This window comes from Vulpes vulpes, chromosome 1 (assembly GCF_048418805.1).
Source record: "Vulpes vulpes isolate BD-2025 chromosome 1, VulVul3, whole genome shotgun sequence".
Lineage (NCBI taxonomy): Eukaryota > Metazoa > Chordata > Mammalia > Carnivora > Canidae > Vulpes > Vulpes vulpes.
This window is the reverse complement of record NC_132780.1, coordinates 16930284-16941439: the sequence shown is the minus strand read 5'-3', so window position 1 is coordinate 16941439 and position 11156 is coordinate 16930284. Positions and strand designations below refer to the sequence as shown.

At 48.1% G+C, this 11156-nt stretch overlaps 1 protein-coding gene across 3 annotated transcripts; it reads left to right on the top strand.

Annotated features, from left to right (window-relative positions):
• Window positions 1-1626: 1626 nt before the first annotated feature.
• On the top strand, window positions 1627-5917 carry KLK7 (kallikrein related peptidase 7). 3 transcript variants are annotated; one of them, XM_072757628.1, is made up of 6 exons: window positions 1627-1712; window positions 2064-2196; window positions 2658-2817; window positions 2976-3223; window positions 3430-3566; window positions 5102-5917. In XM_072757628.1, the coding sequence occupies exons 2-6, from the start codon at window positions 2124-2126 to the stop codon at window positions 5255-5257; spliced, it is 774 nt and encodes a 257-aa protein (XP_072613729.1). In that variant the 5' UTR covers window positions 1627-1712; window positions 2064-2123; the 3' UTR covers window positions 5258-5917. The 3 variants fall into 3 exon arrangements, with proteins under 3 accessions (XP_072613729.1, XP_072613736.1, XP_025869734.1); XM_026013949.2 differs by having other exon boundaries at window positions 1633-1690; XM_072757635.1 differs by lacking the exon at window positions 2064-2196 and having other exon boundaries at window positions 1627-1690.
• Window positions 5918-11156: the final 5239 nt, after the last annotated feature.

Genomic DNA, 11156 nt, shown 5'->3' with positions numbered 1-11156 from the left:
GGTTTCACATTTGGTGCAGTAAAGCTTATAGTCATGATAAGGACAAAAGATTATCCAAGAGAAATCAGGGTTCTCATAGAAAGGCAGAAATAGTGAATGCTTGGGTAGGTAACAATAATGCCTATTATGGGTCATATTAGGGGACAAAGGTAGAACTGACTAGGGTCAGCTTTGAGATAAGATTTGGGCTGATAGCTGAAGAACCAATTACATTTTGGAGGTCTGATTTAGAAGTTAGGTTAATTCCACTTTTAGGAATTTGCTTTCAAGTAAAAATCAGACAATGTCACATTTTACTCAAAGTGAAAGCCAAAATCCTACATTGGTCTTCAAGATTCTATATCATTTGAGTCCTGTTATGGATCTAATCTTGTCTCTCTTGCTCATTCAGCTCCACTCAAAATGTCTTCCCTGTCTTTCCCTGAAAATTCTAGTCACACCCCTTGCCTAATTCACCTCCCCATTTGCTCTGCCTGGAACCCACAACCAACAAGTAGCTACATGGATCCATTCATCACATCCTTCAAGATTTTGCTCAAATGTCACCTTCACTTGGAGCCTTTCCAATCATCGTTCCAGAGTATAATAATCCCAGGGATCTCTGAGAGTGGAGGGAACCAATAACTCCCTATCCCTCTTTCCACTTTTATTATTCTCCATGGCACTTACCACCACCTAACAGACAATATATTTTATGTACTTATTTTTGTATTCATTGTCTTCACTCACTAAGAGAGCCTCTGTGAAGGAATTTTTGTCTACTTTGTTGACCACTGTGTCCCCAGGAGCAAAACAGTTTCTGGCAGAGTAGATGCTCAGTGAATATTTGAACGAACACAGGAGCAAAGATGAATGTACAAAGAAGTTCATTCCTGCATTATTACAATGAAAACTATCCAAATATACACCAAATTTGAAACGCATAAATCATGGTTCAACCACAGAATAGAGTACTATGCGACCCTTAGGAAGGAGAAGGAAATTATCTAAATATACTAAGAGGAAAAATTGTTCAAGGTATTTTACAGAGAAAAAAGAAGTTATATCACATAATGCTTAAGTACAGAGTATTTTGTTACAAATACATAATATGATAGAAATCTGTGTATAATATGAGAACTCCGGCTGAATTGGTAACAGTGAGCATTTAGTAGAGTGGGATTAGAGAAAGCACTCTCTTTTTAATTTATATCCCTATATCAGAGCTGGGAGTGGGTTCAGGTTCAAAGACATCATCAGGATCCAGCCTGGACAAATTTCCACAAGCTGGTCAGAATTAGAATGAGGACAAGAAAATTGCCCCAGAGGAGGCCATTCCCTGAGCTGGGCAGTTCCTTGACTCCTGCTCCAGCCGCCCCCCTCAGAGCCAACACCTGGTCTCTCCTGCAGGAGCCACCCAGGACTTAGGGCCAGAATGGGCGGGGCGAACTAGCTGGGTACCGCCCGACCCTGGCCTGGAGAGGGAGGGTGGAGAAAGAATTGAGTGCGGCCAATTGCTTTAGGGGCCTCAGGGCTTGAGATAAGTGCGAACACAGGATGGGGGCGTCCCAGAGCCGGCTCTGCCTGCACCCCAGGGCCCTGGGGGCGGGCGCGGGGGCGGGGGTGGTATAAGAGGGCCGCCCTGCACAGGGCTGGACACGTTAGTATCCCAACCGAGACTGAAGCCGAGATCTCATCAGACCCTCCGGAGGTGAGAAGAGGCCTCATTTCGGGTAGGGGGATGAGGCTGGCTGGACAGCTGACTCCTGCTTCTAAGGGGAGGGGGTGCTTAGAATCCTGGTTCTGAGAGATAAGGGATTGGAGGTCTGGAATTTGGGATCTGTTAGGGAAAAAAAAGGAACCGAGGATCTAGACTTGCTGATGAGGAGGGATGGGAACTAGATTCCTGAGTCCCAAGGGGAAGGGAGGTTTGGAGGCTTGGCCTCCTGGGTATGAGTTGGGGAAGAGCTGGGATTTGGACTCCTTGGGTATGAGGTAGGAAGGGCTGGGGCCCAGATCCCTGGGTGTGCTGGAGGAATCTGGGGGCTTGGACTCCTGTTTCTCGAACTCTTTGTCCTTCTCAGCTCAGCAGAAGAGACCCTTGCTCTGCCTGGCAGCCCCGGGAGAGGCTCAGAGTGGCCACCATGGCAGGATCCCTTCTCTTGCCCCTGCAGATCCTACTACTGTCCTTAGTCCTGGGATCTGCTGGACAAGAAGGTGAGGGCTGGACTGGGAGATCTGACCTCACCTTGGGGCCTTCTGTCTCCACTGACCCTTGCCAGAGCCCCCATTCTCCAAGGACATCCTGGGTCAGGACCTTCCTCCTGCAGCAGCTTCCTCCCATGGAGGACAAGACTCTTGTACCTCCTGCTCCCTATCTTCCTGCTTCTTTCTGACTCCTGGGGTCTCTGTGCCCTCCGGGCCATCTCCAACACTCAGTGTTGCTCCTATCAGCTTGCCTCCAGACAAGATGTTCTTCCCCGGTTTATGAGCAGGCTCCCTCCATCTCTCTTCACCTCCATGTCCTGCTTTCTCTGCACTGTTCCCTGTTTCTGCCTCTGCATTTCTCAGTCTCTCTCTCTTTCCATCTTTCCCTCTAAATCCATCGACTTCTTCTTCAGCTCCCTTAATCCCTTAATGCGTGTTACCCATGTTTTCCTCTCTGTCTCTCTATCCAGCCCAAGGTGACAAGAGTGGAGAGAAGATTATTGAAGGAGTCCCATGTACAAGAGGCTCCCACCCCTGGCAGGTGGCCCTGCTCAAGGGCACTCAACTCCACTGTGGAGGTGTGCTGCTCAATGAGCAGTGGGTGCTCACTGCCGCCCACTGCATGATGAGGTATGTGGCAGGGACACTGCAGCTCTCTTTCGGGGTCTCTGTCCCCTCTCTCTCTGGTCTCTATTCCCCCCTCTCTGGGACTCTGTCCCCCTCCCTGGAGTCCCTGTCCTTTCTCCCAATCATAGCGTTTCTCTCTGAGTGTCATGCTCTTCCCCCAGTGAATACAACGTGCACATGGGCAGCGATCAGTTGAGTGATAAGAGAGCCCAGAAGATCCGGGCCACAAGGTCATTCCGTCACCCTGGCTATTCCACTCAGACCCACGTTAATGACCTCATGCTTGTGAAGCTAAGTAAACAAGCCAGGTTATCATCGAGAGTGAAGAAAGTCAACCTGCCCTCCCGCTGTGAACCCCCTGGGACCACATGCACCGTTTCTGGCTGGGGTACCACCACCAGCCCCGATGGTGAGCTGCCTCCAGGACCCAAGAGCCCTGGCTCCCGACTCCTCCCTCAGCCCCCGGAAACCAGGAGTCCGGGAGTCAGACCCCATTTCATGACTTGAGAGCCTCCAGCCCCCTCTTCCTTAGGGGTTCAAGGCTTTTCCTCTCTCCATCAGCACTCAGGGGGCCGCAGGCCCAGGCCTCTGACTGACCACCCTTCTCCCCACCAGTGACCTTTCCATCAAAGCTCATGTGCACGGATGTCAAGCTCATCTCCTCCCAGGACTGCAAGAAGGTTTACAAGGACCTTCTGGGAAAATCCATGTTGTGTGCTGGCATCCCCAACTCCAAGACCAACGCCTGCAATGTGAGATTCCACCCATCCCCAACTGAGTACCCCTGTCTTTCCCTCCATCCAGTGTCTGTGCACCTGACCCTGTTGCTGAGCATTGCCTTGTACCCCATCTCACCTCCAAGTCCTGTTCTCCTAAGTTCTCTCTACCCTGTCCTCTGCCTGGGACACTAGTGGGAGCCCAGGAGGCAGCACAGCCCTGGCAATGGGGCAGAATGGCAGTGGGAAAGATGGGGTTGGGACAGGCAGAAGGTGAGTAAGGCACTGGCTTCAAGCCCAAACTTCAAGTGGGTGCCAAGATAAATCATATTCTATTAATGCAACATCTTAAAAAATTAAGGCCCATGCAAAAAGTCCATGATGAACAAAATATCAGAATTTTCAACAAAGAGCCATCAGCCTTACTGAATTGTTCATTTGCCTTGGGCTACAGTAATGGTGCAGCACAGTGTTCTACTGATGCTGTCTTTATCTAAAGTTGGGATACATGCTCATCATGAACTTTTTCGTACTAAATTTTATTTTTTTCAAGCACTACATTAGAATACTATTTATTGCCATTTTTGAGACTTTGTGCCTGGAGCTAATGTCCCCTCCACCTTATCCCAGTCCTGATTTTGGGAAGAAACTATCTCTGCCCTTCCTCTTTATTACCCCTTCCCCATCTCTTTAACCTCCTCTCTGTATCTGAATGACATGGTCTTCCTCTCTCTCTGTGGGATCTCTCTCTCTCTATTTGCCCCTGTCTCTACCTGTGTCCATCTCTGCTCCTTCCCCATCCTCTACATTTCTGCTTCTCTGTCCCCTTCCTCCTTCTGCCTTCTTCTCTCCATCCTTCTTTCAGTACCCCACTCTCTTTGCTCACATCTGCACCTTCAGCTTTCAGGGGAAGTGAGATGGTGTGTGTTAGAGATGGGGTGGGTGGGACAGAGATGTATGTCCTAAAGAATGGGTGGAGGGGGTCCCCTTGTTCCCTAGTGAGGGCTGGCTTCATGAGTATGCAAACTGTGCAATGGCACAGGGCTTCACACAGTCGGGAGAGTCCCACACTTGGTTTAACACACTTCTTTTGCTATCTTGAATCTCTTAATAAGTTTTGAACAAGGAGGCCACATATTTATTTTGCACTGAAGTCTTTGAATTATGTCACTGGTCCTGCCTCTGCTTTCCAGGGCCACTCTGTCCCCCTTTCTTGCTCAAGGGGCATGTACCCATTCTCTGGAGGTAACACTCCTTCTTCCTCTGGCATGGTGCAGGTCCTCAAAGGCAGAAAGTAAATGGGGCTCGGACCCCCTGGAAGCTCCAACCCTTCCCAGTGATTGGTCCCACTGGCTGGGGCTCAAGCCAATGCCTTCAGAGAATCGATTTGTTCTCTCCATGATAGCACTAATTCCTGCTCTCCCATTGGTCCTCAGAGACCATGAGTCTCTTCACATTGACCAGGATTGAAGTCCATGGTTGGACAGAACAAAGATGTGGGAACTGCAAACCGTGGACATGTCAGTGGTGGTTTCTCTGAAACTAAAGCTAATCTGCTCTTTCTTCTCCAGGGTGACTCAGGGGGACCACTGATGTGCAAAGGTGCCCTGCAAGGCCTGGTGTCCTGGGGAACTTTCCCTTGTGGCCAACCCAATGACCCAGGTGTCTATACCCAAGTCTGCAAGTACACCAACTGGATAAAAGAGACCATGAGAAAGCATCGCTAATCTCTGCATACCTCCCATCTTTCCATCCATACACCCTCAACAAGAAATTCACAGAAATAAGGATGTTATGAACTGTAGTCAATTTGACTTTACCTTTTCCTCAAAGACATATTAAAGCCTCGACAATAGGCCACATGTGTAAACCTATCAAGTAAGCAAAGACCTAAAACTGACATGAAACACAAAAGTCTCAGTGCTGGTAGACACAGTGAGACCAGCACTCTCAACCAGTGGAACTGAATCATGCCATTTTTATGGAAGGCAGTTTGGCAAGGTGGATTGAGATCCTTATTTACTGCTGTTGACTCTGTGATTCTAGTTGAGGAAGATATTACTCACACACACACACACACACACACACACACACAATCCAAAGTGCGGAGCAAGGTTTGAATTCATCACATTATTTATCATAGCAAAACAGTGGAAACACTGAACATGTCCCAAATTAGTGGATTGTTTACATAACAATAGGCTTGTTTGGGGACAAGGATATTAGGAAGCTATTAAGGATAATAACCTTGCAGAATTGTTAGCGTTATGCAAGAATGTGCTATATGATGGAACATGAAAAAAGAAAGATACAAACATATGTTTGACTCTAGCTGTGTAAAATGAAACATTTGCAGAATAAAGTATGAAAAGCCATGTATAACTGCATGCGGTGGTAGTCATGGGTACCTCTTTCATTTATATTTCTTTAGATGTGCACTTTTGTAACTTTAAAACAAAGGTGGAAAAGCTCTGAAGATCTAAGACTTCAGAGGAGGAACCCTTAAGAGAGGGAGAGACATCTGATTTTGAGCCCTGGCCCTGCCCCCCTGCTTAGTGACCTGTTTGTATCCATTTCGCAGATTTCAGTTTTCTTTATCTGTAAAATGAGTTGGAGAGAGGAAGAGAAGGTATAGAAGAAGAATAAGGAAGGATGGAGGGAGGAGAGAATAAGCCTGCTTCACTGGCAGTGAAAAAGGGTGTGAAAGTATTCCTGAGTATTTCAAAGATGGAAAATCAGGAAAGAGGAATGTTTTCAGAAAAGATAGGGCTGGCAGGTAGATAGGACACCAGGGTCCCAGGGGAGCCCACCCAGAGTGAGCAACCAGCATCCTGTGTGCCAGAGGAAGAGGGAGATGGGAATCTGGGTTGGTGGGCTCCTATTCTCAAAAAAGGCAGAGAAGGGACATCTGGAAGGGAGGAGGGAGGAGTCCCTGTGACTCAAAGTCTGGCCATGCCCTTGGCCTTCTGCCATCAAAGACTCCCTGGGCAGTCACACCTCAGATGCTGCTGACAGAGGGTTCCTCTCCAGCCCAGGGCTCAACCTCCTGCCTGTCTTTCCAGTTTCTCCCCTAGAATTCTCAGCTAATGTCCTCCAGATCCTTCCTCTCCCCATCTCATCTCCCTAGCAAGTCTCTCCTAGCCGCTGCCTCCCCCTTACACCTCCACCCTTCCCCATATTGCAAAAATCATGCAGCCATCAACTTCCTGCTCACAGGAGGCTAAGCCTCTTCCTAGTACAAAACACAGAGGTCTAGACCCCCAGCTCCTCCTCCCTCAGACCTAAGCCACCCCTGCCTCCAGCACCTCCCCTCTCAGACTCAGATGTCCAGACCCCTGGCCCCTCGTACCTCTGGATCAGTGTCAAGCTTCAGGTATGTTAAGGGTTTTTGGCCACCCATCTCCATGAAAATCCCTGGAAAATCCAACCTTCCCCCTCAATATTCAATCTAAAGTTTGAAAAAGGAATGAAACATTGCAGTTGTACTAAGTCAGACTTAGCCGTGCTAAGTCTGGAGATACTTGGCCCTGCCTCTTGGCAGTTCCCATATAAAGTCTGGAGCTGGGTTGGTTTGCAACGACTTGAGATAGTACTCTTTTTTATTTTTTAAGACTTACTTATTTATTTGAGGGAGGGGGAGGGACAGAGGGAGAGGAGAGAGAATCTCAGGCAAACTCCCCACTGAGCACAGAGGCTGATGATCCTGAGATCATGACCTGAGCCAAAACCAAAAGTCGGATGCTCAGCCAACTGAGCCACCCAGGCGCCCTGAGATAGCACTTTTGTTGGATTTTTAAAAATAACTTCCTTTCTCTTTGGGCAGACAACACAACATAGTATCAAAGGCACTTATTTTTAGATTTCTGCCCCAGTTCAGGTGCTTGTAAGCTATTTGCACATTACTTCCCCATCTCCCTTCCTCCATCCTTGAAGTGAGAGAAATAACAACTACTTCCCAAGTCTGTTATGAGGATTAAATAAATGTAATACTCAGAAAGTGCTAGAACATTGCCTGACACAGGATAAGCCTTCAGTGAGCGTATGTTTTTATTGTCTGTGATTTCCGGTACTTTTGCCCACTTAACACTCTCACAAAATGTTTTCTTTTTATTAAGATTTAATTTATTTATTTACTTGAGAGAGAGATTATGAACAGGAGGAGGGGCAGAGGGAGAGGGAGAAGCAGACTCCAGACTCCCCTCACTGAGCAGGGAGCCTGACACAGGGCTTGACCCTAAGACCCCAAAAGCATGACCTGAGCTGAAAGCAGACACTACTGATTGAGCCACCCAGGCACCCCTCACAAAGTTTTCTTTTTTAAAGATTTTATTTATTATTTATTTATTTATTTTAAAGATTTTATTCATTTATTCATGAGAGAGACACACAGAGAGAGGCAGAGACACAGGCAGAGAAGCAGGCTCCATGCAAGGAGCCCGATGTGGGACTTGAACCGGGGAATCTGGGATCACTCCCTGAGCCAAAGGCAGGTGCTCAACTGCTGAGCCATCCACGCATCCCTAAAGATTTTATTTATTTATTTATGCATTTATTTATTTATTTATGAGAGACACAGAGAGGCAGAGAGAGAAGCAGGCTCCCTGCAGGGACCCCTATGTGGTACTCAATCCCAGGATCCTGGGATCATTCCCTGAGCCGAACGCAGATGATCAACCACTGAGCAACCAGGCATCCCTCACAAAGTTTTCTTATGATACATTTTCTTTATTGAAGACTTTTGTGGAACATGTCAATTTGGGGGAAAATATTCCAGAAATAATAATGTGTGGCACATAGGAGGGCAAAACCATAAAGGTCACTGGCAAATATCTGCAGATGGGGACTTCATTCTCTCTCTTAGAGGTTCTTAGAGGTGGAGTTCTCCACCACCTATCACATCCTTCTTTTCCTACCAGGTTCTCAACTCCTCCCAGACTCTCCAATCATCTGTTGTGCTAAGGGACATCTGGTGGGAGCACCGAAAGATGGGCCATGTCCACCTCCATGTTGGAAGCTGACTTCCAATCCAAAAGGTCCCACCATTTCCTGGGTGTTGGATGTTGAGCAATTAACTTCCTTCTCTGAGTCTCAGTTTTCTTTTTCGTAAAATGGGAGTGGGTGTAATGAAGACATTTAGTCATTTGGTCAACATTTCCTAAGGCTTCCTCTGGGTTAGGTCCCGTGAGGGCACACAGGGGTGAGTCAGCTTCAGTGCCTGCCCTCAAGGAGCTCACGGTCCAGCGGCCAAGACAAATGTGGATCCAAATGTTCACGATCCAGGGTGACTTCAGGGATGCACCTGCCCTGGGAACCTAGATGAGAGAGTGACTAACCCAACTGCAGGGGGTAAAAAGTTTGATGGTGTTCAAGGGAAGGCTTCCAGAAGGAGACAATGTCTAAGCAAAGACTCGAAAGACACGTTGTGGTCAGGAGAAGGTGAGAAGAGCATTTGAAAAGGGGGAATAGCATGGATGAGGCTTAGAGATGAGAGAGAGGAATCTTCACGGCTGGAGCACAAGACCCATGGGCAGAGCGGGGCATGCAATGTGGCAGCCGCTCACCATGGTGGCTCCTGATTTGTGAAATGTGGCAAGTTCCAAGTGAGATGTGCTGTAAGTGGAAGACACATCGGGCTCTAAACACTATGCAAAAAATAAGAAGACAAACTATCTTTAAAACGTTCTTATCTTAGGGCGCCTGGGTGACTCAGGTGATGAGTCCAGAGTCCTGAGATCGAGCCCTGCATCAGGCTCCCTGCTCCATTGCAAGCCTGCTTCTCCCTCTCCCTCTGCAGTTCTAACTGCTCGTGTTTTTCTCTCTTTCAGATTAATAAATAAAATCTTTAAATGATAATAATAATTTAAAAGTAAATGAAATGTTCTTATTTTAATTTCACATTGCAATTTTGGATATATTGGACTACATGAAATACTAAAATGAACTCCTAACTCTTTTTGCTATTTTTATTATTTTTAAAAGATTTTATTTATTTATTCATGAGAGGCACACACAGAGAGAGAGAGAGAGAGAGAGAGGCAGAGACACAGGCAGAGGGAGAAGCAGGTTCCCTGCCGGGAGCCCGAGGCAGACTCTATCCCAGGACCCCAAGATCACGACCTGAGCTGAAGGCAGATGCTCAACCACTGAGGCACCCAAGTGCCCCTATTATTATTATTTTTTAAGTAGGCTCCATACCCAGCATGGAGGCTCAACATGGAGCTTGAACTCACAACCCTGAGATCGAGACCTGAGCTGAGATCACAAGTCAGATGCTTGACTGACTGAGCCACCCGGGCATCCCATCTTTTTACTATTTAAAAAAAATTGTGGCTACTAGAAATTTAACAGTGCATGTGTACTTGGCAATATATTTCTTTTGACCAGTGATGCTGCGGATGCTGAAGGTCTTCCAACAGCTGGCTGAGGGGCTGGGACTTTGTCTCAGGGGTGAGAGGGTAGCCAGGGCAGGGCTATGAGCAAGAGAAGAGCAGCTCCAGGTGTGGGAAGACCCCTCTGGGGTCAGGTGAGGGCTACAGAGGAGGGAGAAGAGCCCAGGATGATGGTCATGTGGGAGAGGAGTGGGTCTGAGTCGCGTTTAGGGTCATGGGGACAGAGAGGAGGGGACCTACAGAGAAAGGAGGTCATGGGCCGGGCTGCAAGAGACCCAGCCTGGTGTCTGGGAAGATGATGAGTTCTAAGAAGGTGCCTAGTTCAGTAGGGCAGTGAGTGTGAAGGGCCTGGGAGGAGTTGGGGGCAGGACAGCAGCCCAAGAGCATGTGGAATGCCAAATACTGATTTGCATCCCCCAGTGCCAGGCCCAAGCTGGTGCTGAGGTGGACATTACCAATATCAATTGTCCTTCTGTCCAGTGACTTCCTTGCATTTTCCTCATGCCCCACAACCATCACATCCATCCTCATCTCCCTCCATACACCTGGCCACCATACACCAGACCTTCTTGCCCTGCTTCTCCTGATTGACACCCAACACTGGGCCCAACCTTACAGGCACCTTCTCAAATCCCCCTGGGTCCCTCCAGAGCTGCTGGAGCCCCCATTTCACACTTCCAGATTGCTCTCAAGTTTTCTTGCATTCCTGCTTATTTCCAAGTCTCTCCCTACATGCTGAATCTCATCGGAAACCCGTCCATGTCCCACTGGCTTCCCCACTGCTCCCCCACATCATCCTCCCCAGCTCCCCAGGGAGCTAATTCACTTCTGAGCAGAGGCACGCTCCTCTCCTGAAAATGAAGGGGAGGCCAGGGGAGGATAAGCAGACCAAAATGTAGAGAATGTCCACAGAGATTCAGAGATTTGGGAGAAAGACAGGGAGAGAGATACAGAGAAAAAGATAGGGAAAGAGACAGAGGGACAGAGACACAAGTAGAGCCTGAGAAGAACACAAGAAAACACGAGAAAGAGAGAGAGAGAGAGAGAGAGAGAGAGAGATGGGCGTGGAGACACCCCCACCATGGCCAGGAAGACAGGTGGACAGCGAGACCGCAGAGGTGGGCAGGCTTGGAGCAGGGAAACCAGGAAGGTCAAACGTCCTGATATCCGGGCAGATGTGGGTGGGCCATCAAAGGACAGCAGCAGGACTGTCATACAGGGACAAAGGAAAGCTATT

Coding starts and splice junctions, on each gene's coding strand:
- KLK7 (XM_072757628.1), top strand. CDS start 2,124: ATGGCAGGATCCCTTCTCTTGCCCCTGCAGATCCTACTACTGTCCTTA. Junction 2,197..2,657: donor GGGATCTGCTGGACAAGAAG/GTGAGGGCTGGA, acceptor CTCTCTATCCAG/CCCAAGGTGACAAGAGTGGA. Junction 3,567..5,101: donor CCAAGACCAACGCCTGCAAT/GTGAGATTCCAC, acceptor TTTCTTCTCCAG/GGTGACTCAGGGGGACCACT.